General features: G+C 38.4%; 3 protein-coding genes across 3 annotated transcripts in view; 2 read left to right on the plus strand and 1 right to left on the minus strand.

Moving 5' to 3' along the window:
- wdfy3 (WD repeat and FYVE domain containing 3) overlaps positions 1 to 752 on the minus strand; it is a 101,985-nt gene extending 101,233 nt beyond the window's left edge. The window contains exon 1 of the mRNA XM_071483816.1: positions 452 to 752. The gene's annotated coding sequence lies outside the window, so the exon portion shown is untranslated. The remainder of the gene's footprint in view (positions 1 to 451) is intronic.
- A 9,076-nt stretch (positions 753 to 9,828) lies between these two features.
- On the plus strand, positions 9,829 to 11,118 carry LOC139623468 (C-C motif chemokine 21-like). Its single transcript, XM_071481700.1, has 4 exons — positions 9,829 to 9,988; positions 10,092 to 10,206; positions 10,423 to 10,535; positions 10,638 to 11,118. Exons 1-3 carry the CDS (start codon positions 9,928 to 9,930, stop codon positions 10,529 to 10,531), a joined length of 285 nt encoding a protein of 94 aa, XP_071337801.1. The 5' UTR covers positions 9,829 to 9,927; the 3' UTR covers positions 10,532 to 10,535; positions 10,638 to 11,118.
- A 6,202-nt stretch (positions 11,119 to 17,320) lies between these two features.
- LOC139624579 (C-C motif chemokine 19-like) lies at positions 17,321 to 21,805 on the plus strand. The gene is made up of 4 exons (XM_071483819.1): positions 17,321 to 17,502; positions 19,880 to 20,003; positions 20,133 to 20,244; positions 21,416 to 21,805. The coding sequence occupies exons 1-4, from the start codon at positions 17,439 to 17,441 to the stop codon at positions 21,446 to 21,448; spliced, it is 333 nt and encodes a 110-aa protein (XP_071339920.1). The 5' UTR covers positions 17,321 to 17,438; the 3' UTR covers positions 21,449 to 21,805.
- The last annotated feature ends 4,727 nt before the right edge of the window (positions 21,806 to 26,532 follow it).

Here is a 26,532-nt window from a genome sequence, read left to right on the forward strand (position 1 = left end):
GAATTCTCACACAAAGCTCCGCCGTCCAAGGACACCGATCGAAAACACAACACAACATCAAACCTGTAACTTTGATGACACGAAACGCTGCCAGCTACTGTTGGTTTACGACAGTTAGCTAGCGACCAGCTGATCGCATTAGCAGCGCAGCATCTGAAAGACAACTGTCAAGCTAAAACCGTGACGTTCGTCTGTAACTACGGCCTTCAATAGATACACAGCACATAAATAAGCCAGTGTTAGTAAGACTGGACGTGTGTTGTTTCTCTGGACATCACTGCTGACATGCTAAGACTGGCTTTAAATGTCGCTGTGGTTGAGAGTAACGTCAACACAAGCCGAGATGCACATTCCTGTGTATGCTAACTCCCATGCTAAGCGGCTAGCAGCACAATGCTAGCTAGCCGCTCCGGAGACCTGTGTGTCTTTCGCGTATCCGCCTCACACTTACCAGTAAACGGCATTCACAGCGAAATTCTTCGGCTCTAACGCTGACAATAACCTCCAATGTGTGAATTAAGTCGATGCGGGGCACTCCGTGTATATCCATATGTCACAAACGATGCTTTAATCCCACAGTGGTCACTGCTCCCTCTCCTTCCTTCTGCCGGTGGCCATTTTTCCTCAACATCCAAATAAACCGAGCTCGTCCCAGCGCTGATTTTCCTCCACACAGCATCCTCCTGTCCTCCCGTCCGAAAGACAACCCTGACATCTGTTGGATACCAGGGAGAAAGCACCTCAGGAAATGAATTTAAACTTTCCCTGCTGCCTTATTTTGCTTTTCCATAAATTGTATTAAATATCCTGAAATAACATTTTGTTTTGTTGTATTTTTTCATTAAATTGTGACTGGTTTTGCTCTTACAACAATAACATTATATGTTGCACTAACAGTATTTTTCATGCTCAAGAGCATAATTGTGTTGATTAAGATGATGATGAATGTAATTATGGTTTTTCTACTGAAATACAGACTTGATGAAACATATGAAATTATAGATTTGTGCATTCTTGTTTGTGGCTCACCTTTTTATGTGTGTTTGTTAATTTCATTGTTTTCTTTTATCATAGTTTATATTTTGAAAGTGTTTTAGGTGAAACAATTGCAAAAATGGAAAAACATGTAATTTATAATTATGATTTATAACACTAAATAACTATTAGAAAACCTAAATGGATTTTTTGCACGAGTAATGGGAGTAGAGCAACGATTATTGGATTAATTGATTAGATAATCCACAGAAAATTGATAATTTATTCTGATAATCAAGTAATTATTTTAGTAATTATATTGAGCAAGAATGGAAAACATTTGCTAGTTTCAGCCTCTAAAATGTGATAAGCTGAAGCTTTTTTCTGTTTTATATTTTTGTGAATTGAATAGCTTTGTCTCTTGGAAATTGTAAATTATCACAGTGATAGGCTTTAATACCAGGGGAAAAAAAATTAAAGGAGTTTTTATGTTTTTAAAGATTATTTCTTTTTAAAATACTTTAAATTATTACATTATATAAACATTATAAACATATGTATGTATTTTTCATTGGTACATTTCTTTCACAAATCTTGTACTGTTTTGCAAATTAATTGTTGGGCCACTTGCAATACTGTCATGGCCCACAAGGGGGCCCAGCTCACAGGTTGGGAACCACTAGCCCAAATTATGCTTATTCTAGTGACTGAGGTACCTTTAATACACCGCACAATGTCACTTCAATCTGAACCTTAAATGTTGTGTGGTGTGTTGCTGTCAGTTCCTGAGGTGCTGGGTCAGCTGCCTCGGTGCTGATTCATCAGTTTCAGGAACTGGGGCACAGAGGTTCACTTCCTTAAATGTCACCTCAGGCAGAGATCTCAAAACTTTGACTCAGGAAAGTTGTAATATCACGTATAAGGCACTAGGTGACAGCGGTTCCTTTTGTCCGGCCAAGAAAACTCAGTGATTCAATCAAAGCCACCCTGCGGTTGGTTTGGTGTGTTTTGAGTATTGTCAACCACAAACCACTGTAACCTCATCCGCTGGCAGTAAAATCTCCTCAGTAGCAAAATTAAAATGGCACATTCTGCCCCTCCCATTGGAATAGTGAATCTTGTCAGTTGGGTTTTTGTCATCTTTTGTACAATGAAGCCTGTAAATCAAAAGCTAAATCTATTTTACTGCGTCAAGGTTCAGCCCAAGAAAATTTCCTAAGTGGGAAATACCATTATTACTCAATAATCAAATTATGTCAGACCTGAAAATCTGCTTTATATTGACGGTTGGTGCACAAGTTCATCCATTGTTCCTCAGTCCAATTGACGCTCACTGCTGCTGTAATGGAAAGAAATACAGTCTGATTTAGCCTCCACTGTCAAACAGCCACAGTGGCTTCAAGAATTCACTTGCCACTTTTACGTTTTAACCATTTAATGGTCAAATCCCAAGACCAGATCAAGTCCATGTCCAAAGTGTTTGAGATTGAGGTAAGCCAAAACCAAATAGGCTACAAACAGTGTTTTGCCGAAGCTGAGAAAGACCTACTGTGTCAAACCCTTCAAATTTGCAAATTTAGCAATGTCCAAACATTTAAGAAAAAAAATTGCATGCTATACACAGGTTTATAAAATCGACTCATAGGTCATTTGTGCAGCGGGTTACTATGATCCATAGGTTTTGCTGTTAGGTGACATTTCGCAGTCGTAGTAATTATGACAGGAGCAAAGGTTAAAGTGCAATGATGTAGTATATAGAGCGACTGTGTCTGTGTGAGGACAGGGTTGGGTTGGATGGATGGGTCAGCAAAACACAAGAATATAACACTGTAAAATTTTCTTTCAGTGCCAAGGAGAATTCCCCCAAAAGGTGGACCAGGCGGATAAAACATGCAGTAGCTTTGAAAATGTTTTTACGAGCAGGAACACTCAGGCATCACCAGTGTAATGTCACAGCTGAGACAAAAGAAGTCCAAGTTATCTGGGACACATTCTCAGGACTGAGCTCAAGGCTGAGTTGTGAGGGAATGTGCTGCAGGACTGCCAGCTACAGCTGAAAATTTCCCACACAGGAGGAAAGGATAAAGTGAACACAAAAAAGAGCAACTCCTGTAAACAACACTAGATACCCCTGGCCACACTTCAAAAACTCCAAAAACAAGCCTGAACTCGATCCTTACTGTAACTGTGCACCACTGATAAACAATGACAGAAAACGAAACTTTGGTAGTTTGCATGGTGCTCTACGGAGCTGCTGCAGCTTCTACTTAATAATCACATGATAAGATATTATATTGTGTGTTTGTCTAATAGCAGAGTGTCTGGGATCGGTCAGCAGACAACAATGATGTGGCTTAACCGCTATGAGGAGGCTAGTTCCTCTATAGTAGTGACTCACTGAGTGTAAACAAATTTCAAAATAGTTGACGTGACTTTCCAATGAACAAGAAAGTTGAAGGTGAAGAGTTTCATTTCAGCAAAACACTGTTCTCCAGAAAAAAAAGGAAAAGGACGTCTGTTATTACAAATTCAGTCATCTGCAGACTTCCACAAACAAAAAGACATACACGTTTAAAGATATGGAAAATTGAAATGGGAAGTTGGCATTTCAGAATGAAACGTATCCATCATCAAAGGTAGATGTATATTCCTCTTGCAGTTGGAAGATTTTCCATCATAGTGTAAAGTTATGCCTGTCCTCTAATCCACCGCCAGAAATAGTATCAGGGATTCACAAGTGCAGAGCATAACTTGATGTTATCCACTTTCAGTCTGAGTGTGTCTGGCAGGCCTGCTTCTTTGTCCCAGTGGTACAGCCACAGCTTATTGTGTCTTTATCTGTCCCTGATAAACACATGTTCCACCAGGACTGGAGAAAAGTGCCTTCACACAGTTCTGATTAAAATTTTAATTGTCATCAACCAGCCAACGAACTGACTAACTGGGTAACTGATGCTGCTTTCTTGTCGACAGTTAAATAAGAGGATGGTACCAAGGTTATGATGGTGGGGTCAAGACATTGTTAGCTTAGCTTCATATAAAGTCCGGAAACAGGATGAAACACTTAGCATGATGCTCTCCAAACTTATCAAAATCTGCCTCCACAGCACCTCTTAAACTCACTAATAAACACACCACGTCTTGTTTGTTTAATCTGTACGAAAAGTGTAAAAATCTCAAGTTGCTGTTTTACCGGTGGAGTCACTGCTCCCAGCCAAGACATGATTTGGCACATAACCCAACAATAAAACTGCAACTTGTTGTTTTTACAGTTTAGTGTTTGCACGGATTATACAATGAAACATAACGGAGGGGGCTTGTGATCAGATTTTTTCTGAAGTAGGCTAGCTTTATTAGGTGCTTCCAGTCTTTAAACTACAACAAAAGATTGTTGTTGTTTCCCTGCTGAAATGCCCCTGGAAAGTCTTGGCTCTTTCTGTGTATCTACCAGGCCCAGGGGGAACTCTTAACTCTGACCCTACAGCACTGGTATCCAAGAACAGTAGTTCCCAAATAGGACTAGAAATCTTTGAAAGGATTTGAAGATAAACTTCAATATAATCAATCTGCAAACTGTGACCAGGGGCCCCAAATAGACATTTCCTTAATTTCAGGGGCTACAAACCACAAATGTCAGGAACCAATATCCAAGAATATCAGGATGGGTGCAAGTGCATGCATCCAGGTAAGTTTGCATTTATTCTGCAAATGTATTGCTCCCATTTCTGTCTTTTTTTGCACATTCATCTCTACAGGGATGTTTGGCTGCCACCCATGCAGCTGTTAGAGAACACTAAAGCTCATATCGCAACACAAAAACACAATCATTTGCTGCACTGATACTTTTAAATACATTTCCTGGCTCTGCACCAGGACTGTTCAGTCAAATACTCTTAGCTTTAAATTTTAATTCCTTGTCAATGGGTTGGGCTTGTATTTATATAAGCCTCAGGGTTTTTTCCCTTTGCCTGCACAGCATAAGTTTCTTTTCGCCTGCTTCCCCTTTTTGGAGATCTTTCTAATGAATACTTCAAAAAAACATAACCTAGTTATAAGGTCTGTCCCTCCTTTCCTGAAAATCACATGGTTCTTGTTTACACTCCCATCCCTGCCACCGCCCCATTGTGTCAACTATGTCCATGGAGGGTTTATTGTGCCGGCAGAGGAGGTGGTTGTCCTCAGGTTGCATATGGTTCAGGCTGCAATAAAGAATATTTTTTCTAGGTCATTTGTATTTTACTCAACACACTTGTTGTAAAACTGTCTCACCCTTAAAAAATGACACTACAGATCATCTGTGCAAGTATCTTACAACCCACAGTTTTGTGTTATTGTTAGGCGGCCTAGTGGCCGTAGTAAATATGACGGAAGCTAAGAAAGAATATATGAAATATGGAATATGGAGCAACAAAGTCTGGCTTAGGAGGACCTTGGGGTGGATGGATGGGTCAACAAAACACAGGACTAGCACACAGGGGATTGCTGTTTGTTTCCCATTTGAAACAGATAGGCATCATTGTTTCTTCTCTCCATAACCTTAACCACATATTTTCTGTTGAAAAGAGGTCAACGAAGGTCATCTCACCTTATTGAAATAGCTACTGCAACTGAAAAGGATCTTTCTCAGAATCTAAACAGAGAGCTAACCTCAAATGAAAGCTAATGTTGCTCTGTGGCAGGATTGTAATTGCTAATATGTTCGCAGTGTCAAAAAATTAGAAATGCTGTAATAAAGTATGCCATTTTTAAACAAATAAATGTAAATTTAGCTGGTATCTTCCATCAAGTGGTTTCATAAAGTAATAATTAAACAGGACTAATGCTAACAGCTGTTTGAGGCAGTACACCCCAAAGAAGTGAAACTTTAACAATAGAAAATCCAAGATAAAAGATACTGTGATGCTGCTGACAGTTTATTCATTTCTCCACAGAAGCGCTGCATGAGTCACTGCTAGTATGCATGGTGGAGTGAGTGTCAGAGGAAATGTAAAATGGTGATGTGATAGAGATATGCATGGGTGAGTGAGAATAATTGGGAATTTAATCTTTCCTTAATCCTACAGAGGTGGAAATCAAAACTGAGGCACTCAGCCAGTTCCCAACCAGAATCGTCTGTAAAAAATTACCTTGGCTGAAACAGAAGCCCAACTTGATTTTCCCAACCTGTTTTCTCAGGAACAATGCCAAAGAACAAAACAGGTGAGGAGTAAAAACTGGAACTCAAAGTTTAGTTTGCAAATGTGCTTCAACCCAAGCGCTCACTTAGTTTTGCTCTCAGACATCTAGTTTCACATCGTTACCCTCCATCTACAGTTAATCCACAATCACGCCGCCTCATGTGCTGTGTTGACAGTCCCGACTCTTGAAGTGGGATTGTGCCTGTGGCTGTATTTGGATTACATTTGTCTGAGTGTGATGGAGGGATGTTTAAATAAGCTCTTAACTTTTCATATTTCATTTCATAATTCTAAATATGTCCGTCCAATCACCACATGAACAGTGGTGGTCTCAACTTTTCTTGCTAAGCTGCAGTAAGTACTAAGTACTCCAGCCAAGAAACATTTGTGTAATTACTGCTCGACTGTCACTTTACATCAGGATGTGCAAGCTAATCTCTCAGCAGTATTTACAATTGAAACCTCCAGTGGTTAAAGGGGGGTGGGGGGCATAATTAAAAATTTTTTTCATTTGCTTTTTCACTTTTTTTTCCCCAAGAGATTTTTTCCAGGATAATTTATCCAAGGTTTTGTTTTTTGTCATCTGTGAAAATGGAGCCTGAAAACCTTAAGGGAAAGTAAATTTTTTTAAAAAATCACTTGTCTCTTGGGGTTTATTTATTTAGATGAAAAAGAAAATCCACAAAAAAAAGAAAGAGAAAAAAAAAACTTAAAAAATGATCCAGGCAAAAAGAAAAAAGTTCACAGGGCTCCGTGATATGTTTTTGCTTGTATTTGGGTCAAAGGTAAAAGAAATCATAAAGATGACTTTCTACACTTTCTTTCAGTTTCCCTCTGAACAGAATGAATACACTGACCATCACCAACATTTACTCATCGGACAGATGCTTTTATCCAAAGTCATTTTCTCAGCACATCAAAATGACACATTTTTGTAGGGAAAGGGATCAACACTACTCTCATGTCTGTGTTTTAAAGTAACTGTTCAATACGGTGGGAAATTTGTCTATTTGCTTCCCACTGGTTTCCTGGAAGCCTCACAATGACAGCAAGACTCCAGGAATTTACAGTATTCATTCAAGAATGGTCCCACATGTAACGCCCAATGAAATCCCAATGTGCTGTTTTCAACACATTAAACAAATGAAACATGAGCATGGTGGATCTTGTCATCTGTGTTTCCATCTGCTCCCAGATAAATGCTGAGCTAAATGCGGACTCCAGAGCTGTACTTAAATGTAGCTCCTGAGGGAAATATTTGACGTTTTGAGCTCCTAAATGCTCCACCATGTTCACCAGCTGGTCACTAACCTTGCCTGTCTGGCATCTGGTGATGGGCAGATAATATACAGTGAGTTTGCTGTGGCTGGAAACAACAAGAGTGAATAAAATCAGAAAACCAAATTAATGAGAATGAAAGAGGGTACAAAACTTTGGGGAAGTGTGTGACCCTTTTCATATTATTTAGTCAATTTGTATAAAAAATAACACACAGATATAAGATTGATCTTCTTGTCTCACTTTCTGAAAAAAAAGGAATGTATGATTCCCAAAACATCAGATCATTCTTTCAAGAAAATAATGTAGATTCATCTTGAACCACTGCACATTGTCTGTGCAGCCAACAGGAACTGACAACAATTGTCAGACCGACAGGAAATCGACTCAACAGCAGACAGAAACATTGGTGAAGTAAGTTCATCCTCACACTTCCAGTCCCACACAGCATGTTCCAGTGGTTGCATCAGTCTTGGCAAAAACCTTTGCTTCTGGCGGGAAAAAAGTTCCTTCCCTGTTGCACAACAATTCCCACACATTGTAAGCTAGTTTTTGGATACATGCACACACATGTATCTCACAGAGACAAGAATCAGTCACACAAATGTAAGTGCTGCCTGTATGCATTCCATGAAAAATCCCCAGGCCATGCTACACTGATATCCACTGATAAAATGTCGTAGGAATCTAAAGTTTAAAAGATGGATAAAGATAAGATGTCATGGTTTTATTGTTCAATCAACCTTCCTATTCCTGATACGGTTCAAATTGATGGGACAGTCCCAAGCAGGTCATTGGCGTCATGCAGTTCATCACACTTCATCTTTGGGTTTTGTTGGCAAAAAAAAAAAGAACTGAAAGAAGAAGCCCTCAGACTCGTGTTGCATTGATATTGGACTAAAATTTGTCTTTTATTTCCAAATTACAAATGTGATGTAGCTGCACAGCCTTAGATGAAACTTTCAAAATGACAGTTCAAGCTCAACTGGCATTTCCACCGCTGTCAGTGCTTGCATAGTTAAGTTAAAGGTCCCATATTACAAAAAAGGTAAATTTCCATGTGTTTTTTGATTATAAAGCAGGTGTAGGTTCTGTATTAATACTGTGAAAGTATCAAAGCCTCAGTCCACAGAGAAATGCACACAGCCTGTATTCAGAAACTGAGGCTTAAAATGAGCCGTCAGGACTTCTGTAACTTTGTGATGTCACAACAAAGCAGTCACCGCTCTCAGCCATGCCTCAAGCCCCACCAACCTGGACCCACCATCCAACCTTGCACAATTTGGTTTCTCAAATGTTTGCCTGAAATCTGCTTTATTTTTATTAGATCACTCAGAAAATAGCCAGCCAATCAGAAGAGAGGCTCTCAAACTGTTGTTGCTAAAGTCCCTAAGGCACTATTTCAAAATAGACTGTACCGAGAGTGGCCTTCGTACCTTGGTTGCCACAGTAACTATAATAATGGTTATGGCTTGGTTAAGTCTAGGAAAAGATAATAACTACGTGGTTAAATTTCTCGAACAGTCATGAATAATAGAAACAACATACACTGCTACTGTCACATGGGAATCGAACACCGCTCTCCTGTGTCATATTCATCCATCCACCCCAACCTCCTCCTGTTGGGGACTTTGTCGCTCTATAAACTACGTCAACGCACGTTTCCCTTTGCTCCTGTCATAATCACTATGACCACTAGATGTCGCCTAGCAACAAAACGTATTTATGGGTCACAATAACCTGCTGCACAGACGACCTATGGGATTGTTTTTTTTACTGGAGGGCACTCTCATATATTTCGACTGCTACAGGGTTTTTCTACCTGCATCCCACTTCCATATTATGCACTAATTGTGCACACTAGGCTGCATGTTACACAATTGTCACTGCACACCTTTTTGTACTTCCTAAATAATAAATGAATGCAGTTTTTTATGCTTTTATATTTTTATGCATTTTTTATTTTGCACCAACAGGGAATTATGCAACATGTGCACAGACACACATCAGTCAAACTGATGTTGTCATTTTCACTGATAAGGAAATTTCTGAGAATCCTTGCAATGAACTGAGGTGAAAAATTGTGAAATGTAGAGATTCTGATTTGCAGATATATTATGGATAATGCATAGTAACACATTCTTCTTGTGCTTATGAATGGACTATCTCACTGAAAAGATAATATGGATTGTATGGAAAGTATTTCTCATGGAAGACAGATGTCCTGATAAAGACTGGGCCTCAGGGAACACAGTCAGTAAGAGTTTGGCAAGAAACACAAAAGAGAGGAGGCGTGAAGAGGTAAATGTCCAGGCACGTGTACAAACTCCCACTTCCAGTCAATGTGCACGACTTACACTTTCACTTTCTCTTGCACACCTGTATAAATGCACCTGCAACTCCACTCTGCACCTCACAGCAGCACCTTCACACTCCTGAAGAGACTCGGTGAAGCGAAGCAGCGAACCTGAGCTCAGACCTACGAAGAAACAGAGACATGGCCTCTCGAGTTGCAGCTCTGCTCTTGCTGGGTATCATCTGTGCTGGGTTTGCAGCAGGTAAGGCAAACCGAGACAATATTAGCGGTTCATATTTAAGCTCTGTGTGCAGTGATTTTTGCATGAAACTGTCATGCTGACAAATTTCTCCATCTTCCTGCAGCTGAGATCGCCGTGGACTGCTGCAAGAAAACCACTGATGCGTTTTTGCCAAGAAAACTCCTTGAGAGCTACACCGTTCAGGAAGCTGGACATGGCTGTGCAATCAGCGCTACTGTGTAAGTCACCACCGTGTGCACCATATTTACATGTATTGGGTAGGGATTAGGGATAAAGGAAAGTTCTTTTGTCAGATCCTTTGCTGAATGGTTACAGTAGTTTTATTTATCCAGATTTGCAAAAACATTAAGGTTAACCAAAGTGAATGTGTTATTTTTCCAGCTCTGTAGTCTGCAGCCTTATCTCACTTCTCTGTATCTCATCTGCTTTTTCAGGTTCTATACGAAGGGTGGAAAGAAACTGTGTGTCGTCCACCCCAGCCAGCAAAACTGGGTGAAATCTCACATTGAATTTCTGAACAACAAAAGAAAAGCACATCAGTAATGAGGTAAACTAAAAATGCATCGGACTGACCCTTTTCAACTGAGCTTTAAAAACAAAGGGTGCACGTCTCTGCAAACAGAGCCTCATTCCTTCTCTTTTTTTGCAGGTGTACAGCAGAATGGACTCTGGGAAAAGATCAAGGGCTGGGACTGAGACTTAACTGAAGCCAGATTCATTTCCATCTCTGTTCAGAGTCTCAGAACCACCATGTTGTACTGTCTTATTTATGATGATTGGACGAGCCTTAATGTCAGTGACTTCAGACACTGGCTAAATGTACAGTTCTATTGTGTTTCCTTGCATTTGTGGTGACTGCAGTGTAAAACTCCCTTTGTGACGGGATAGTTGTGAATGGCTCTTTTTTCCTGTGGGTGAAATGTAGAAGTAGAAAGTTTTGTTTTGACTTGCCCAAAGGTTAAAACCTGAGACTGACATTGAAAGTACAACCCTGTATGTTTCTTATCATAATACTGTACAGTGCCTGTGAAAAACATGTGACGACTTGCGCAAAATGCTGAGGTGATTTGTGTGTGTCAAAATTATTGTTGAGAGTTATTTGAAAAATAAAGTTTGCCATTATTTTCTAACCTCTAGTTGTTGCCTTTCATTAACGCTGAAACACATTACCTGAGTGTTACTCATAGCCAAGCAGCATGAATGAACGAACAAAAAAAAAGCACATCTAAATAAAAATACTTGACAATATGACAACACACATACACAGCATAAAGACCGCAGAACAACAGAATTCCTCAATGAACATGAAAATACCATAATCCTGTTGGTAATTAGTAAAAAAAATGAATGCAGTCAGAATGATAACATTAAAATAAAAAAAACAGATGCCAAAACAATCTTCCCTCAAGGCTCACTTACTCTGGAGGTTTCAATCATCTCACACGGTCTTCATCAGCAGATAAGATTCACTCAACCTGTCACTGCATTATAGATGTTCTGTGATTGACTGTGAGGCCAACTGAGTAAAGGCACCTTGAGCCAAAATTCAAAGAAGTCAAAGAAAAACTGTCAAGCACAATAAAAATAAATATATCCATAATCTTGCAGTGTTGATGTATTTGCATTTCTTTATTATTAGGTTAAGTCACATATATGTCAAGCTGATCAATGCTTGAAATTAAAATGTCATGTATGTGGTGTCAAAGCGTTTAAGTGTTGATATCCACAAGAAGATATATTTGTGGTTTTAAGAAACAAAAACCATCTCAATGTAGTTTTACATCTCCTCTCTCAGGCTTCTTCTCTCTGGAGCTCGAGTAACAACAGTGACTGTTTTCTGAGGGTTCTAATAAAAAAATACAGCAGATTTCAGGTAAACACTCAGAGAAACCAAATCCTGCAAGGGTGGATGGTGGGTCCAGGTGGGCAAGGCTTGGGGCATGGCTGAGAGCAGTGACTGCTTTGTTGTGACATCACAAAGTTACAGGAGTCCTGACGGCTGGTTTTAAGGCTCAGTTTCTGAATACAGGCTGTGTGCATCTCTGTGTGGACTGAGGCTTTGATACTTTCACAGTATTAACATAGAACCTAGACCTGCTTTATAATCAAACAAGACATTTTCATCTCACTTTATACAGTATGGGACCTTTAAAGATGTTTACTTCATTTGTCTGTGTTATGTCTGTGTGCGTGTGTTTTCTTATGGTGCTGTGTGTTGAGTTCTCTCAGCTACTCCCATAACACTTTCCAGTTGGGAATCACGCAGCAAAAATAATCTAATGTGACCCACAGGGCAGAAACTGCAGTCAAGTTGACTGTGAACCAAACTGACAGCAGTCTATGACAGAGGGGGCTTTGATTTTGCATATTTTATTCAGACATTTTGGACTGGCTTATGTCATACCATAAAATAAGATCCTCATTGTCCCTCACAGTTTGGAAGCCACAGGCAGAAAAACATGCTCCCGCAAATGGAGATGGACCATGTAAAGGATATAACAAACAAATTTGATTTACTTGATAATGAAAAAAAACGAGTTTAGATAATTCTCCGCAGTCTGTTCTCATGTTAATTATTAACAGTTTTGTCAATTACATAGAGGTTTAAGGAGTTCAGTTTGGAGAATTAAGGGATCCTGAGTTTATATGAAAGAATGAAGGAACAGTTGAGCTCTTACCTGCTATACATCATGTTTTTTAGAATTCATGTGTTTTCTGTAAGACAATAATCAGAATAATTTTTTTTCCTTGTGTGATAAAAGATATTTAAGACTCTTTAATGAAGGTTGAGTTATTTCTGCACATCGTGAGTGATGAGTAATGAGTTAATAATTCCTGGCATTAATTAGATGAATCTGTCATTGAAATCGGGGACACAGGAGCGTTTGAGAACAGGAAGTCCTTCTGACCTTTTGACCTTCTCATAACGGGCCCGCCACTCCATACTCACAGCCACAAACTGTTCTCAAGACCAAAGGACAAGGCCGTCAATGTCAGAGCGTACAGTGGAATTTCCCACAATGCATGTGGGTTGTGTTCTCCACAGACCACCCAAAGCTCCAAAAAGTAAACAGCATTCATTTAGGTCTTTATTTACACGGGACAAATTTGTTGCAGACGTCCTTTTGAAGGTAAGCACAGTAAAATACACTAGGAAGTACTGAAAGTAAAACTGGTGCTGACCTTAACCAATGTATATAACAGAGTGCCTACTGATCTGCCTTAATTATACATAACTTTAAGCCTTAGTAAAATTTAAACGAGAGAATTATATTTAAAAAATCACAGGAAGAATTTATCTATAGAGACCAAAACATGTTCTTGTACCAGGCTGTAAACATGCTTTTTCTGCTGTAAAGTTGGACATTTTAACGTGGGAGTCATTAGAGGCCCTGTATACATATGTACTGTACTAGTAAGCCTAGCTTGCTAGCTTTAACCTTCAAACAAATCTAACAGCATGATAATTTCTCCCAAATGCTAAGTGTTTTAAAGGGACAGGCCTTAAATCTCAAACTGTATATAACCAACCCTATTTGTGCTTGTTAAAAAAGGGAGAAAACATTTGTAGACTAAGCCTATATGAGGAAGACAGTGCATCTGCGAGCAGCACTGGTTCTCAAGGGTCACTGGAACTCTTTTGTGGGAAACTCTCCTTACTTGTATCCTCTTTTAAAAAATGGAAAATCAAAATCATTATAGTTTTTTTTCTTCTTTTCTAACTCAAAGAAAGTAAGGATAATTCAAATTTTTGTTTGACTGAGGTGTCTACCTCTGGTGTCACAATCATCAACTTTGCACACCCACCATCCAACCAAACCACCATATATAATTAATAAGCTACTGTCTTTGACGTTTACAAACCTGCACACATCTGGCGTGTTAGCGCAGAGGTTATTTTACACAAAACTATTCCATTGAAGATTGTCCTCAAAGGCACCTCAGGGAAGGCAAATGTGTTCTGCTGTCAAATGTGTAATGAGCTGTTCATCCTGACAGCACTTGGACAGGGATTACTACCTGGATCCATGCCATGTTTTCTTCCACAGACAGTACTTCAGGTCTATCAAGTTTCTTTTATTTCCTGTAATAGCTTCAGCAGGGAAACTCCAAGAGATTAAATAGGCAAACTGGGCTGACATCCAAACAGCCGTTTACAAGAAACTGAAAGTTTCCCTGCAAATGCTCCATTGGCACTTGTAATGTGTGACCAAACACACAGTTAAATATTTGTTCATGACAATGCAACAAAGTGATTATAGAGTTAAATCTGACAGTGCAGAAATTAAATATTGTTAAATTTTATGTCAGCGTAAAGAGACCACTGCATGGTGTCAACTTCCCCAATAGGGCCTACAGTAAGTGGGAAGAGAAAGTCGTTCCAGACACTCTATTCAAATGAGGTGGTATCAGTTTCACTCGAATCACAGTTTTTCCAGTGAAGTGTCAATCATTTCTCACGTGGGAACAAATCAACAAAGGAAGTGTGTAACAATGCAAATGTTTGATCTGACTCTGCATTTTGTTCAGATCCATTTCTGGTCAACCACACTGTTCGAATGAAAAGCACAAAGGAACCAGAGGGTGCAGATTTATGATAACTTAACAGAATTCCATCATGTGCCATCTCAGGCGTTACCGTCAAGTTTCTGCAAAGAGTAGAGTCTCTCCTTTTCTTTTCCTCTGAAAAAGGATTTTTAAAGCACATGACAGAATGCTCCTACTGTATCACATCTAATTAACAGTCTTTGCCTAAACTTAAAGGAGCTATTTGTTAATTTTTCTATTACTAGCTAACGTTAGCATTAACATTTGTTACCAGTCTCGAAGAAATGTCGTAAATTCAGCATCAAACTTCACTCATTATTTGCCAAGAGCGATCTCCAGCGATGGAAAGCAAAACCAATGTTAACTCCTGATTCTGTCGGTTCTGTCCTCGCTAGCTAGTTTCATCGCTTTCTGCTCGCGACTCAACGCAGCGTCCAATCTGCCCTGAAGACGTAGCACTGGTCTGAGGGCGTACTGCAACTTTTTGCATTGTAAAGACAACGATGGCTGAAGCTCTTGTCAGCCAACATTCACCACCACCTGCTCCCAGCGAGACACCACGATCGGCAGCACAGAAAACATACTTTTCTTAAACCAAACCATATGCAGGTTTAAAAAGGAAAAACATTCTGCAGTTTATTGTGATTCTGTTGCGTCTCTTTGCTCACGATAGAATTTGAGAAAAGTTCAACTTTTTAAGCCGCACCGTAGGAGAGGTTGATTATTTCTGTGGAAAAATCAGCCTGTTCTCTATAATTAGAGTTTATTTATGTATCAGGACACAAGGCAACTGCAGAGAGTTGGCAGAGGCAGTTTGTGAATCAGCTTTGTGTTCACCCAGTTGAGGAGTTTATTTCTCATGTTCTTCCCTTTCGCACTGCACGGACAGCTATTATGAAACTTGATTGCACAAAAATGCTAAACAGCATCAGCCGGTTATGTTCAGAGCAGAAAACTGATGTGCTCTGTAAGAAGCAAAGCAAAGCCATCTGCAACAGTGCCTGTTTTATCATTGTGTTGTTTGGGGAATTTTGACAGGGTTGCCTCACAGAAATCAGAGAGAGAGAGCAGAAATTTCACAGAGTGCGAGGAGAAGGACTCAAACAGAAGTACATGGCATTTCTGTAAACAGCCAATCTGAGTGCAGCCCCTATTTCACAGGGCAGGGTTTTGAGGGGAAGTGTTACAAACTCTGAAAGTGAAATGAAGAAATAATGCTCTCAAAATCTAAGTATATATATATATATATATATATATATATATATATATATATATATACACACACATACATACACACACACACACACACACACACACACACACATATATATATATATATATATATATATATGTGTGTGTGTGTATGTATATGTATATATATATATACATACATATATATATATTTGGCCAAGTGTCTGTCTTTCACCATATCTGTTTTTGTCCTTTTTTTAACTTTTAAGTATTTCTTTTGTAAAGGTGGCAATCAGAAAGAACAGGAGGCTAAGAATTGCATGGATATCATTGGAAAACAAATAAAATATGACACTAGTTTACATTTTGTATAAATATGAAATACACACTAACATTTTTCTTTATTAGGTTGGTACAAAAATGTTATTCAGGTAACATAATGTTCTTTTCTGAACGCATTTATATAAATGTAATTTTAGTAACATTTTATAATACAGACTGTGATTTACAGTGTAATTTTGTTATATGAATCAGGTAGGGTTAGCCTTCAAGCAAGACGGCCAGCTCTGCTAACGATGCTAACGGGAGCAGGTGCTTGCCGCGGTTTGGCATGCACCAAAGTCTCGGCGCCACACGCATCACCTCTTTGCCCATTTTTGGATTAGCTGGGAGTTAGACGGCGGCAGCAGAGACGCCCAGCCTGAGCTTCAAATCCGCTCTTCAGAAACCTGTGAGAGATGTCACAGAGGTTACGTCCATCTTCATATTCAGTCTACTGAGAACTGAGTAGAAACACAGTTTGTTCAGTTTATAGTGAAACACATGGACTTCATCATCAAATCATTTAAAGTCCACCGCAGCTTATTTGTGGTTGATACTTTGATAGTTCTGTTAGATTTTTCCTGTCTGAACATGTATTGTGGTGACTTTCACTATGACTTCGAATAACGTGGGAAATGTAGCACTTTATTATATAGGTCAAAATTTCAATCCTTTCCCACCCACAGTGAAGAGAGGACACTGTAACAGCTGTTTTTCTATTTCCTTGGGAATTACTTAAATAGAAGCCAGAAATATTCCAAAATGCTCCCCTGAGGCACATAAAAAATCACAGTCATCTCACCTATTTAAGTTCTTTTTTCTTTTTTTCTTTTCTACAATTATAATTTTGAATTAGTGCAAGAGTCAGAGCCATATGTCTCAATGACGATTACATTTTTTGAAGTGCAAATGTTAAATGTTAAATCTCTAACTGCTGGCATTTGTATTTGTTCAGAAATAAGAGAAGTGTCACAAGCTGACACTTTTGGGATGTATGAGAAGATTTACATTTACATTTACATTTACATTTATATTTACATTTACTCATTTGGCAGAAGCTTTTATCCAAAGTGTCTTACAAGTGAAGGACATCAGTAAAACCTCAGTGTAGTGGGAAACCTTGGTGTAAGCATTAAGTACTACATCTGTTTAGTAAGTGCAGGAGATTGTACAAGGATGGTTGATTTGTGAGGTACAGAAAGAGGAGGGGTCAGGAATATAAAAGTGAAACTAAACTGGACGCCAATAATAGGGTATAAATGCTGTCGCACAGAGCCAGTCTCTTCACTTCCTTTGCCACTGTAGGTGTTGAAAGGGAGAACAGGCTCTCAATCAGCCAATCAGCTGCCACTGAGACGAAGAGACAAACTCACCAGCTCAGCAACCAGACATGGCTCCGTGGGGTGATATCAAACTCTTCTTCTGCATCCTCTTCATCACCTGCTGGTGCACAGGTAAGTTCTTTTCTTTTCCACCCAACACGCAATACTTTTATCTCTCATCTCTCTGTAATGGGAAATGAGTTTGAAAGGATAACAGGATGTAACTTATCTGAACAAATCCACTTGAAACAGCTCCAAAAAAGATGCAGCAGTTTACAAAGTCAGCAGGAAAAGGAGGAAATTCTTCAATGGGGCTATATTTGAGGTCTAAACACACATCTGTGTCCTTCCCTTGACTTGGAAACGCAGCTTTCTATATTTGCATTTCAAATTTACGTTGTAGAAGTGAATGTGAATTGCATAATTGTGTCAGGGAGAGTTTTACAACCTGTAGTCTGTGCAGCACATAAATAATAGCACAGTATAATATAGTGGATAAAGTATAATATATAAAATATAGTATGAAGTAAATATTATTCAGCTAAAGTGGATTAAGAACTTTAATACTGAAATGTACGCAGCACTTCACTAGAGGAAAATTAAACAATACCTATAAATAGTTTTGTTATATCTGAATATTACTTATCAGTGCAACAGAGCAAAGTAAACACACTGGGACTGTGGTGTGTGAGATCTGGTGTGAGAGGGGAAAATCTGGCGCTGCTGGTTTTCCCCTCTCAGCTCGCACTATAGGAGGTAAAAGCTCAAGGTTATCCACTGGAATTCCCAGAATTGTGAAAAAAAAGCTAATGAAGCAAGTTACGTCAATGATGATGCAACACTGTGTGTAAAGGAGTGCGTGGTTGTGATGTGTGTATCCTGCGCTTGTCACTCAAGATAGGATGTCACTGCATCCGGAGTGATGATAACTTTCCCTTGAGCAATGATCTTCCTAATCTCATCCATGAATTTCTGGAGCAAGTTAATGTTTGGCATTTTAGCTTGGAAAATGACTTAAATTATAAATTATCAACCAGACAAACTGATCAATTAATGATTAATTGATTAAACTGATTAATCATTGCAGATCTGTCAAGAAGTTTTTTTTTTAACTTTATTGCAAGCACGCATTTTACTTTTGCTTTTAAGACATCATTTTTGTACTGTTTCTACAGATATTAACCTTACAGAAGTGTGTTGTTTAAAACATGAACAAGACCATGATCTTAAGTTAAAAAAAATTATAATAAAGTGAAATATTATAAAAGCTCAGGTGTTATCAAAAGGAACAAAGGTAGATCTACTGTGAGCTCTACTTTGTCGCTTGTTTCCCAGGAGCCAATAAATCTTATGTAACCTGACACTTGTTAACCAGACGTCTGTATTGTTAGGTTTTGTTATCTTGCTGTAAAATGTCACAGTTTACACGTTTGATGGGATGGAAACTTGATACCACCATTATACACACACACACACACACACACACACACACTTGATGGTTTCAGACCCGAATTGTTTACATAACCATAGAAAGATATGCACGCACACATCACTTTTGTCATTTTTGGGGAAATTGCATTGTCTTGCATTCATTTCCTAGAGACGTACCCACATCCAAACCTTAGCCACTGATGCAAAAATCTTTTCCCAAATTGGGGACACAGCTTTTCTCCCAAATTTTCTCCAAAATAAATGGTCTTTAGTCTTTAAATTTGTCCCCAAAAGTAACCTAAGTCTGACACATACACACACAGAGAGTGAGAGAGAGAGAGAGAGAGAGAGAAAGAGAGAGAGAGAGAGAGAGAGAGAGAGAGCAGGAGCACACATAATAATCTCATTAACAAAAGACTTTGTGCATCTAAATAAAAACTTAGGTTGTGAAGTTGATTTGAATTTCACTTAAGTGATCGCACTTTGCATGCACTTTCATACACTGTTTGTTTAATGTTCATGTTTGTTTTTGTGTTTTTAACTAAAACTCTGTGAGTGAATTCAGTCATGATTTAAATTGGACTTAAATCACAGTAATTACACCGTCAGAGTATGATACTGGGGGCATAAACAGTGCTTGTGAAAGTTTGTGATTTCCCTCTTCATGAAGAACAGCTGTCGTCAGCTTACAATGAATTCCAGCGCTGACGCACTGTACAGGCAGAAAAAGGTACTAAAACTTGTCAAACCATCAGCTCATAATCCTCCTCTGTACTGTCCATTCACAAGGTCAGCTTGATCCAACAATACGACTATTGTTGTGGTGATGCAATGAGTCGGACTCCCTGATCACAGGGAAGGGCAGTGGAGAAGTGGATAATGCCGCAGTGGTGGTTCTGTTTCTCATTTCCTGCTTTAAAACGTGTTATTGTTAAAAGCGAATGCAACACACATGAATTCGATCTGTAGAAATCTGTTCTCAGTGAAGAGAAGAATCTTTTGAAACCTGCAGAGGATGATATCCAAAACACTTTTGTCACTTTACACCAAACTGATCTGATCTTCTTTGTCTTTTCAGGGACACTGGCGGAGATGCCCATGGACTGCTGCTTGAGGGTCAAAAACAAAATGGTGGATAAACATATTGTCGCAGACTACCGTCAACAAGTCAGCGGACAGGGCTGCAGTATTGATGCCATGGTGTAAGTTAAGGCTGTGTGTGATGTATGATGTATTCAATTAGTAGATGTGCCACAGGATGTACAAACACACTGCACGTGATCACATTTGTCGCCCTGACCTGACCTGGATGATTCTGTGTTCTCTTGCAGTCTGATGGGCAAAGGTGGCAGGACATTGTGTGTGCCTGCTAACGAACCCTGGGTCAAGAAGGTGGTGAACTACGTGAATCACCTGAGGAAAGTGTGCAAGACAAATAAGAAGGTATCTTCACACTGGCTTTTTACCTGCTCTGTACTAGAATGAAATTTATTTGTCATGTTAAACTCCATGCTAAAATCTGACACTTTGTAGGTCCCTTATTTTACACTTGGCTGAAGAAAAATATAGCAGATTTCAGATAAACACTAAATCCTGCAAGGTAGGATGGTGGGTCCACGTGGGCGGGGCTTGGCTAAGAGCGGCGACTGCTTTGTTGTGACATCACAAAGTTACAGAAGTCCTGACAGCTCGTTTTAAGGCTCAGGTCTCTAACATTAGCACCTATCACAAAAATTCCACTAATTAAATGAATCTGCAAGTGTATATTTCAATTTTGGACAGAGCCAGGCTAGCTGTTTGCCCCTCCTTCCAGTGTTTGTGCCAAGCTAAGCTAATAATTTCAATACTTAACACACAGACATAAGATTAGTGTCAAGCTTCTCATTTAAAGCAACAAATATTTCCCAAAATGTCAGAACAATCCTTTAATCCTTACTATGGAGGTCTGTGTCAAGCCTCATTAAGTGTCAATTGTTTTGCACTTAACTGTGAAACCACAAACGCTGCCACTGTCTTTAAGGCATCAGGTTGTACAGGTGCCAAAACATGAACAGATGGTGGTATAAAGCAGTGACTTACACTCACCCCTCGCCTGCAACAGCGTACTAGCTGCACATAATTAATGTACATATATTTGTGCAACATTTTGATTCTTTCTAAACAAGTTTGTTTTTTGCATTTGACTCAGAATCAAAAAGATAAACAAATAATGTTTGTTTTTTTTATTTTATTTTATAATGTTAATTTTTAATCATCTGTGCATCAGTGCCAAGTCGTCACAGCTGGAGTGATAGCAATGAAAAAGACAACATTAAGATCAGAGTGTTTAAGCGTCTTCTTCAATATTTAGTATCTTTAAATTTACACTGAGCCAATGAGCCACAATCCACCTCATCTTTTCACTATCCCACTCCTTGATCCATGTGCTTTTATTTTGAAGAGCACAAGGAGCTTTCTTTTCTGGCCTTGTGTAAAGCAATTCACTAAATTTCAACTAAAATTTAACTTGGTAGCACACAGTATATCACAAATCTCTTGTCACTTTAGGGCAGGAACTTTAATGTACACTGATGAATTTATTGCCTTTGGTTTCTGTATATTTGTGTGTCTACAGATGAAACCCTGTGTTGGAGTGAAGCTTGAGTAAACTGGGAACCGGCCTTTGACCTCCATCAGCTACGGCAACAACAACAACTTTTGCAAGCCAGGGAGGAGACAGATTGCATCAAACCAAAAAAAAAAAAAAAAATCAGGATAATCATAATAATTTCCTCTATTTTTGAAGATCTATTTTATTTCTGTGTTTTATGATGTTAAGAGAATAAAAAATTTTGAAGGAATTTTATGTTTTTTTATGGACTGTGTTTCAAAAGATTGTAAAATTTTAAATGTGAATGTGTAGCTTACTAAGCTAACTGAAATGCTCACGCATGCTTTATTGGTCGTATGGATTTATTCTGATTGTTGAGCCTTTCCCGAATAAACCTTCGTTTTATTTAGCAAATCTTGATAGTGTGTCATTCTTTGCTGATGATACTCTTACCTCTGTTCAATGTTACGTTTCTGTCAGGGGTGAAAATGAGTTTGTTTTTCTTTGAGTCCCATCACTGCTGCAAAAATGATTGGTTCCATTTCTAGTCAAATTAGTAATCCATGGTATTTAAGTGATGGTAACGTGATATGTATTGGACAAAGATTTCTGTCATGCATCCATGTTAGAGATTTGACAGCCAGGAATGGAAAACAAACTAAAATACTGAGCAGGCCTTTGATCTTTCCTGTACTGTACTTTTTCTGGTTCTTAAACATCAGCTTTCCAAATATTAGGAGCTAATTATCAACATAATAACCATAAATCTGTAGATTCTGGGGGCTGTAGGGGCAGTAGGTTCAGATTTGTGTACACGAGTCATAAAAGAACCTCAGATTAGTTTGCACAGAAGAGAACATAGTTGTAACTATGAGCAAATAACTGCTCCTAATATACCTGCTGTGAAGATGCCTTAAAAAACTAGTAAAGGCAAATTAAATTCTTTGTTGTGCTGTTGTCATGGTTTGTATTTTTCATTGCATATTCTACCGAACGATTTAAGTTGAAAAAAAGTTTGAATTCACGTAGCCGTGCTTGCAGCATGACTTGAAGTCTGGCACTGTTGGTCAGACCTGACTTTGTTCAGACTGAAATAAACATTCATGGTCACAGGAGGATGAAGCAACAACACAACAGTTGGATTAATTGTGATAAATTCAGTTCAGTTAAGATGACTAGTTTAATTTGCAGACTACTGTTATGATCAGGTACCTGCCTCAGCTGGTCTTTGGGTTTGGTGCTAACTAGCAAATCTTAGCATGCTAACACACTAAACTAACACAGTGAACATGGTGCATCCTGAGCATGTTAGCTTTTAGCATTTAGCTCAAAGCACGGGGTTTTCTCACTCACTCAGTTGCATCACCAATTAACCTAAATGCATCAGAGAATTTTTTTACAGTGATGTACAATTTATCTAATCTATGGTTCACAAACACTTTTACTACTCGCAGTTTGTTTTTGTTTTTTTTTTGTCAATTTTAAAGGGCCAGTTTCATGAAATTTTGCATTTTGACCAACAGATTTAGGCCTGACGGTTCTTACTGCTGGCCTTGGTGAGTGGAGGCCATGCTTGGGAACAGAAAAGTTGTTATACAACATGCAGCAGATCCAGTTTGTCTGAGCTTTTGTGGCTGTCAAAACACTGCTGAGTTGACCCTTTTGTGAGGTTGCACAACTCTCCCTTCACAGTAACATAAAACCTTTACAAACTTAAGTACATGAGACATTCATTGGGTTTCTCTTTTGTGGGTTTTTTGTGTACATAACAAGCGGCCAGAGATAATAATACATGGATTGCTAGGTGAACGTGGTGAGTTGAGATTTATAGACTGCTGAATGTACTTTCAACCTGATAGTTGGAGCAGGTGTTGTCAGAAACGCAAGAGAGAGTTGAATACATAGCGAAAGTCAACAGAGAACGACTTTAGGATGACGGGCACATTGATTTCTTGGACCTGGAGGTGATTTCCCCAGGTAATCTTTAATCAGAATATAAAAGGTGTGTCAGCCATTCACCTTCTAATCCTCTGACACACTTCCTGCTCAAATCACAAATTACTTTTGACTAAACCACTTGTCTGCAGTGAAAGTGCCAAAATTAATGTCCGGACTCCATGTTTATTTTATAAGTCAAGTACACAAGACAGAGTCGGGACAGTAGTTCCAGGAAATGAGAGGAGGAAATCTAGCGGGGGGGGGGGGGGGGGGGGGGGGGGCAGCCTCATGTGAGAGAGTTCATTTGAAAACCTCCTTGATATCAGTTAGATGTAAATATGGATTTTGAAATATAAAAGCTATTGTACAAATGTAGTGATTCCCCCATGGTGTTGAATCCATCACCTTATGGCTTTCCACAGAAAATAGGTCTTCTCTGTTCAGCAGAATTCAGTGTTGTTCTTTGTGGTGAAAACATGAAGCTCTGACGCAAACAGCGTCCGCAGAAACCTGTGCATGAAGGAAGCTTCATCGAGATATTGTGACCAATATGATGCAACTTTAACAAAGAAAAAACAAAGTGGTCATATCTGATGAAGCAGATTTTAATGTTAAGATTTAAGTAAGCTCATTTTAAATAGACTTTGAACCAGTTATGGGAGGTTTGCTGCTTGACCCAGACATTTGAAGAATCTGTGGAGAATATTAAGTTTGAAGCCAGTGGCTGATCTTTTGTGAAAAGTGGTAATAAAACTCAGCTTTTTATTTCTGAAGTCCTGCTGCAATGCCGTTACTAAACGTTTTTTAGTATTAACTTTTACATGTTGTGCATTAAAGCATGTAATCAAACATGGAATTTCAGAAAGTCATGAAAAAAGATATTTATCTAAAGTTTTTAAAGTATTTGAATTGACTCAAACTGCAGTTAAAATAGATTTTCAGTGCATTCTTGGTCATATATCTGAAATAAAGGATCCTGAAAAAAATGTCATCACCAACTTGTGTCTGGATATTTTGAGATGCACTAAATGGCCAAAAGTATGTGGACAATTGAACATTACACCAGTACACTTGCTGACCACTTCATTAGGTTATCAAAATCCGCCCCATCTTCACTAGCTGCAACATTAAAGTGACATACACAGTAAAATGCAACAATAATTACAGTCCAGTAATATAATATACACTGGTAGCACTTTACAGCTCACTAATATTGTGGCTAATAGTTTGATAATTAAGAGGACATAATTAAGTAATACCATTTAATTACCAAGGTAATAACCAAGTATTAATAATGGGTATATCTGGGGTAATATTTATGTAACAGAGTGATAAGAACAAAGCGTAACAATGGGGAAACACATTTAAAGATTGCAAAACTATGTTGTAATAGTATGATAATATTTTGGTGACAATGTGGTAACCTGCTACTATGAGGTGGTTATATCAGTGCAATGTTCGGATTAAAAAATGGTAATATGGTGACATATTAATGGGGTAAAAACCTGATAAAAAATGAGGTAATACAGGTTGATGTTTTCACAGTATTATAGGGTACAAACTTCAAAATCACATGAAAATTGCCCCCAGTGCAGCATAAAGAAACATTCAATATATATATATTTTTTAAAAAAACAACAACAAAAAAAAACAACAAATCCTAAGAGCATGACTTCAAATCACCACTCTACTAATAACTACTGAAACCTGTCTACACAGCAAAGCTACACACAGGTTTCCATCCAATAAAGTAGTGTAGAGCGCCCTCTACTGTTGAAGGTGGAGAATCACCAGTTTCTCAATGATAAAAGATCTTTTAGAATTTAAAATACAGTTTAAGTTTGGTTTAGAAAATGCGTTTATACTGATGTTGTCACCCGAGTCCATTTAGAGTTGATACGCTTTTCTGGAATGGTTTTCATTACATCAAAGTTTAAATGGCTCTCTGTTCAGAGTTAACACAGAACATCTTAATCCTCAGTGATTATTGATAATTCTCCCTATTTCAAGTGCTGGAAAGATTCATGCATTTCTTATTCATTCAACTATTAATTTTCTTGAGATTCATTATCTCTTTTACAATGTAAAATGAGTTGAAATGAAACAAATAACCACGCATAATTAATTTACAACAATCACATTTAACACAACAAAACAAGACCTTAAAGACATAAAAGTAAAGGTTACACAAGTAAATTTACTGTCCTGTCAAATAAAGGCACAAAATGCCCAATAAAATATCTTTTTTTTTAAGTATGTTTATAGAAGAGTGGATAAACATGAACATAGATTTCTAACTTTGTTTTTCCCTCTTTCTAATTAATCATCTGACGACCCCTCAGATTTCTCTTGTGACCGTTGAGCTGAGAACCACTGGACCCATCTATCTATCTGTGCATAAATAGTTAAAAACTAGCTCCACCTCGAGCAACTACAACAGGAATATGGCACTTAAGACACTGATGCAGTTATATTCACAAACTAATAATGTCACATATAATAAAGTATCAGTCACAGCAGAACCATCTGCCTGAGAAATATTTGACCTGGCACCACACAACTTTTAAATCAACAACAAAATTCTGCACTTTATTTACTCGCTATTTAATTAAACTCTGTAAACTTCTTTCTATTGCCCTCCTACTCAGTAGGTGGACTCCAGTGGAGAATATTATTTAATTTGAACCCTTGAGAAAATTTCATAATAATTTAGAAATAACTTTCAGTGAAACAGGTGTTGATTATGAGAAGAGGTAAATGGTGACTGCAACACTGAACTGTCCTCAGAGTCCAGATTTAAGAACAATTAAACTGAACCAGTTAAAACATCATGTCACTCTGGCAACATCTGCATCTGTCAACAGAGTAACTGTGGTTAATGCTGGTGGCAAACTTACAGCCCAGTGGTTAGGACACATATCACATGGGCTCAAATCCCCTGAGCAGCGAGTTCCCGGTTTGATTCCCAGCTAGCTGGACAATTTGCTGCATGTCATAGTCCAGCTCTCTCCATCCATTTCCTGTCTGTCTCCACTGTCACTATCTAACAAAGGCTTAAAATAACTAAAAAACTAGAATGACTTCAGAACGGGAACATATTTTTGAAGGGGCTTTTTGTAATTTAAAGATATTTAGTCAGAAAATATCAGTCACTCTTCAAAAAATGTGTAATTGTGTGTACAATGGTAGAATATAGACTTCAT

Source organism: Trachinotus anak, unplaced genomic scaffold, assembly GCF_046630095.1.
Source record: "Trachinotus anak isolate AG129_WGS33_773 ecotype Australia unplaced genomic scaffold, CSIRO_AGI_Tana_v1 ptg000008l, whole genome shotgun sequence".
Taxonomy (NCBI): Eukaryota; Metazoa; Chordata; class Actinopteri; order Carangiformes; family Carangidae; genus Trachinotus; species Trachinotus anak.

Bases quoted from the DNA above. Each gene is read 5' to 3' on its own strand.
- LOC139623468 (XM_071481700.1), top strand. From the start codon at position 9,928: ATGGCCTCTCGAGTTGCAGCTCTGCTCTTGCTGGGTATCATCTGTGCT. The intron at 9,989-10,091 runs GTAAGGCAAACC...ATCTTCCTGCAG, and splicing joins CTGTGCTGGGTTTGCAGCAG to CTGAGATCGCCGTGGACTGC. The intron at 10,207-10,422 runs GTAAGTCACCAC...CTGCTTTTTCAG, and splicing joins TGTGCAATCAGCGCTACTGT to GTTCTATACGAAGGGTGGAA.
- LOC139624579 (XM_071483819.1), top strand. From the start codon at position 17,439: ATGGCTCCGTGGGGTGATATCAAACTCTTCTTCTGCATCCTCTTCATC. The intron at 17,503-19,879 runs GTAAGTTCTTTT...TTGTCTTTTCAG, and splicing joins CATCACCTGCTGGTGCACAG to GGACACTGGCGGAGATGCCC. The intron at 20,245-21,415 runs GTATCTTCACAC...GTGTGTCTACAG, and splicing joins TGTGCAAGACAAATAAGAAG to ATGAAACCCTGTGTTGGAGT.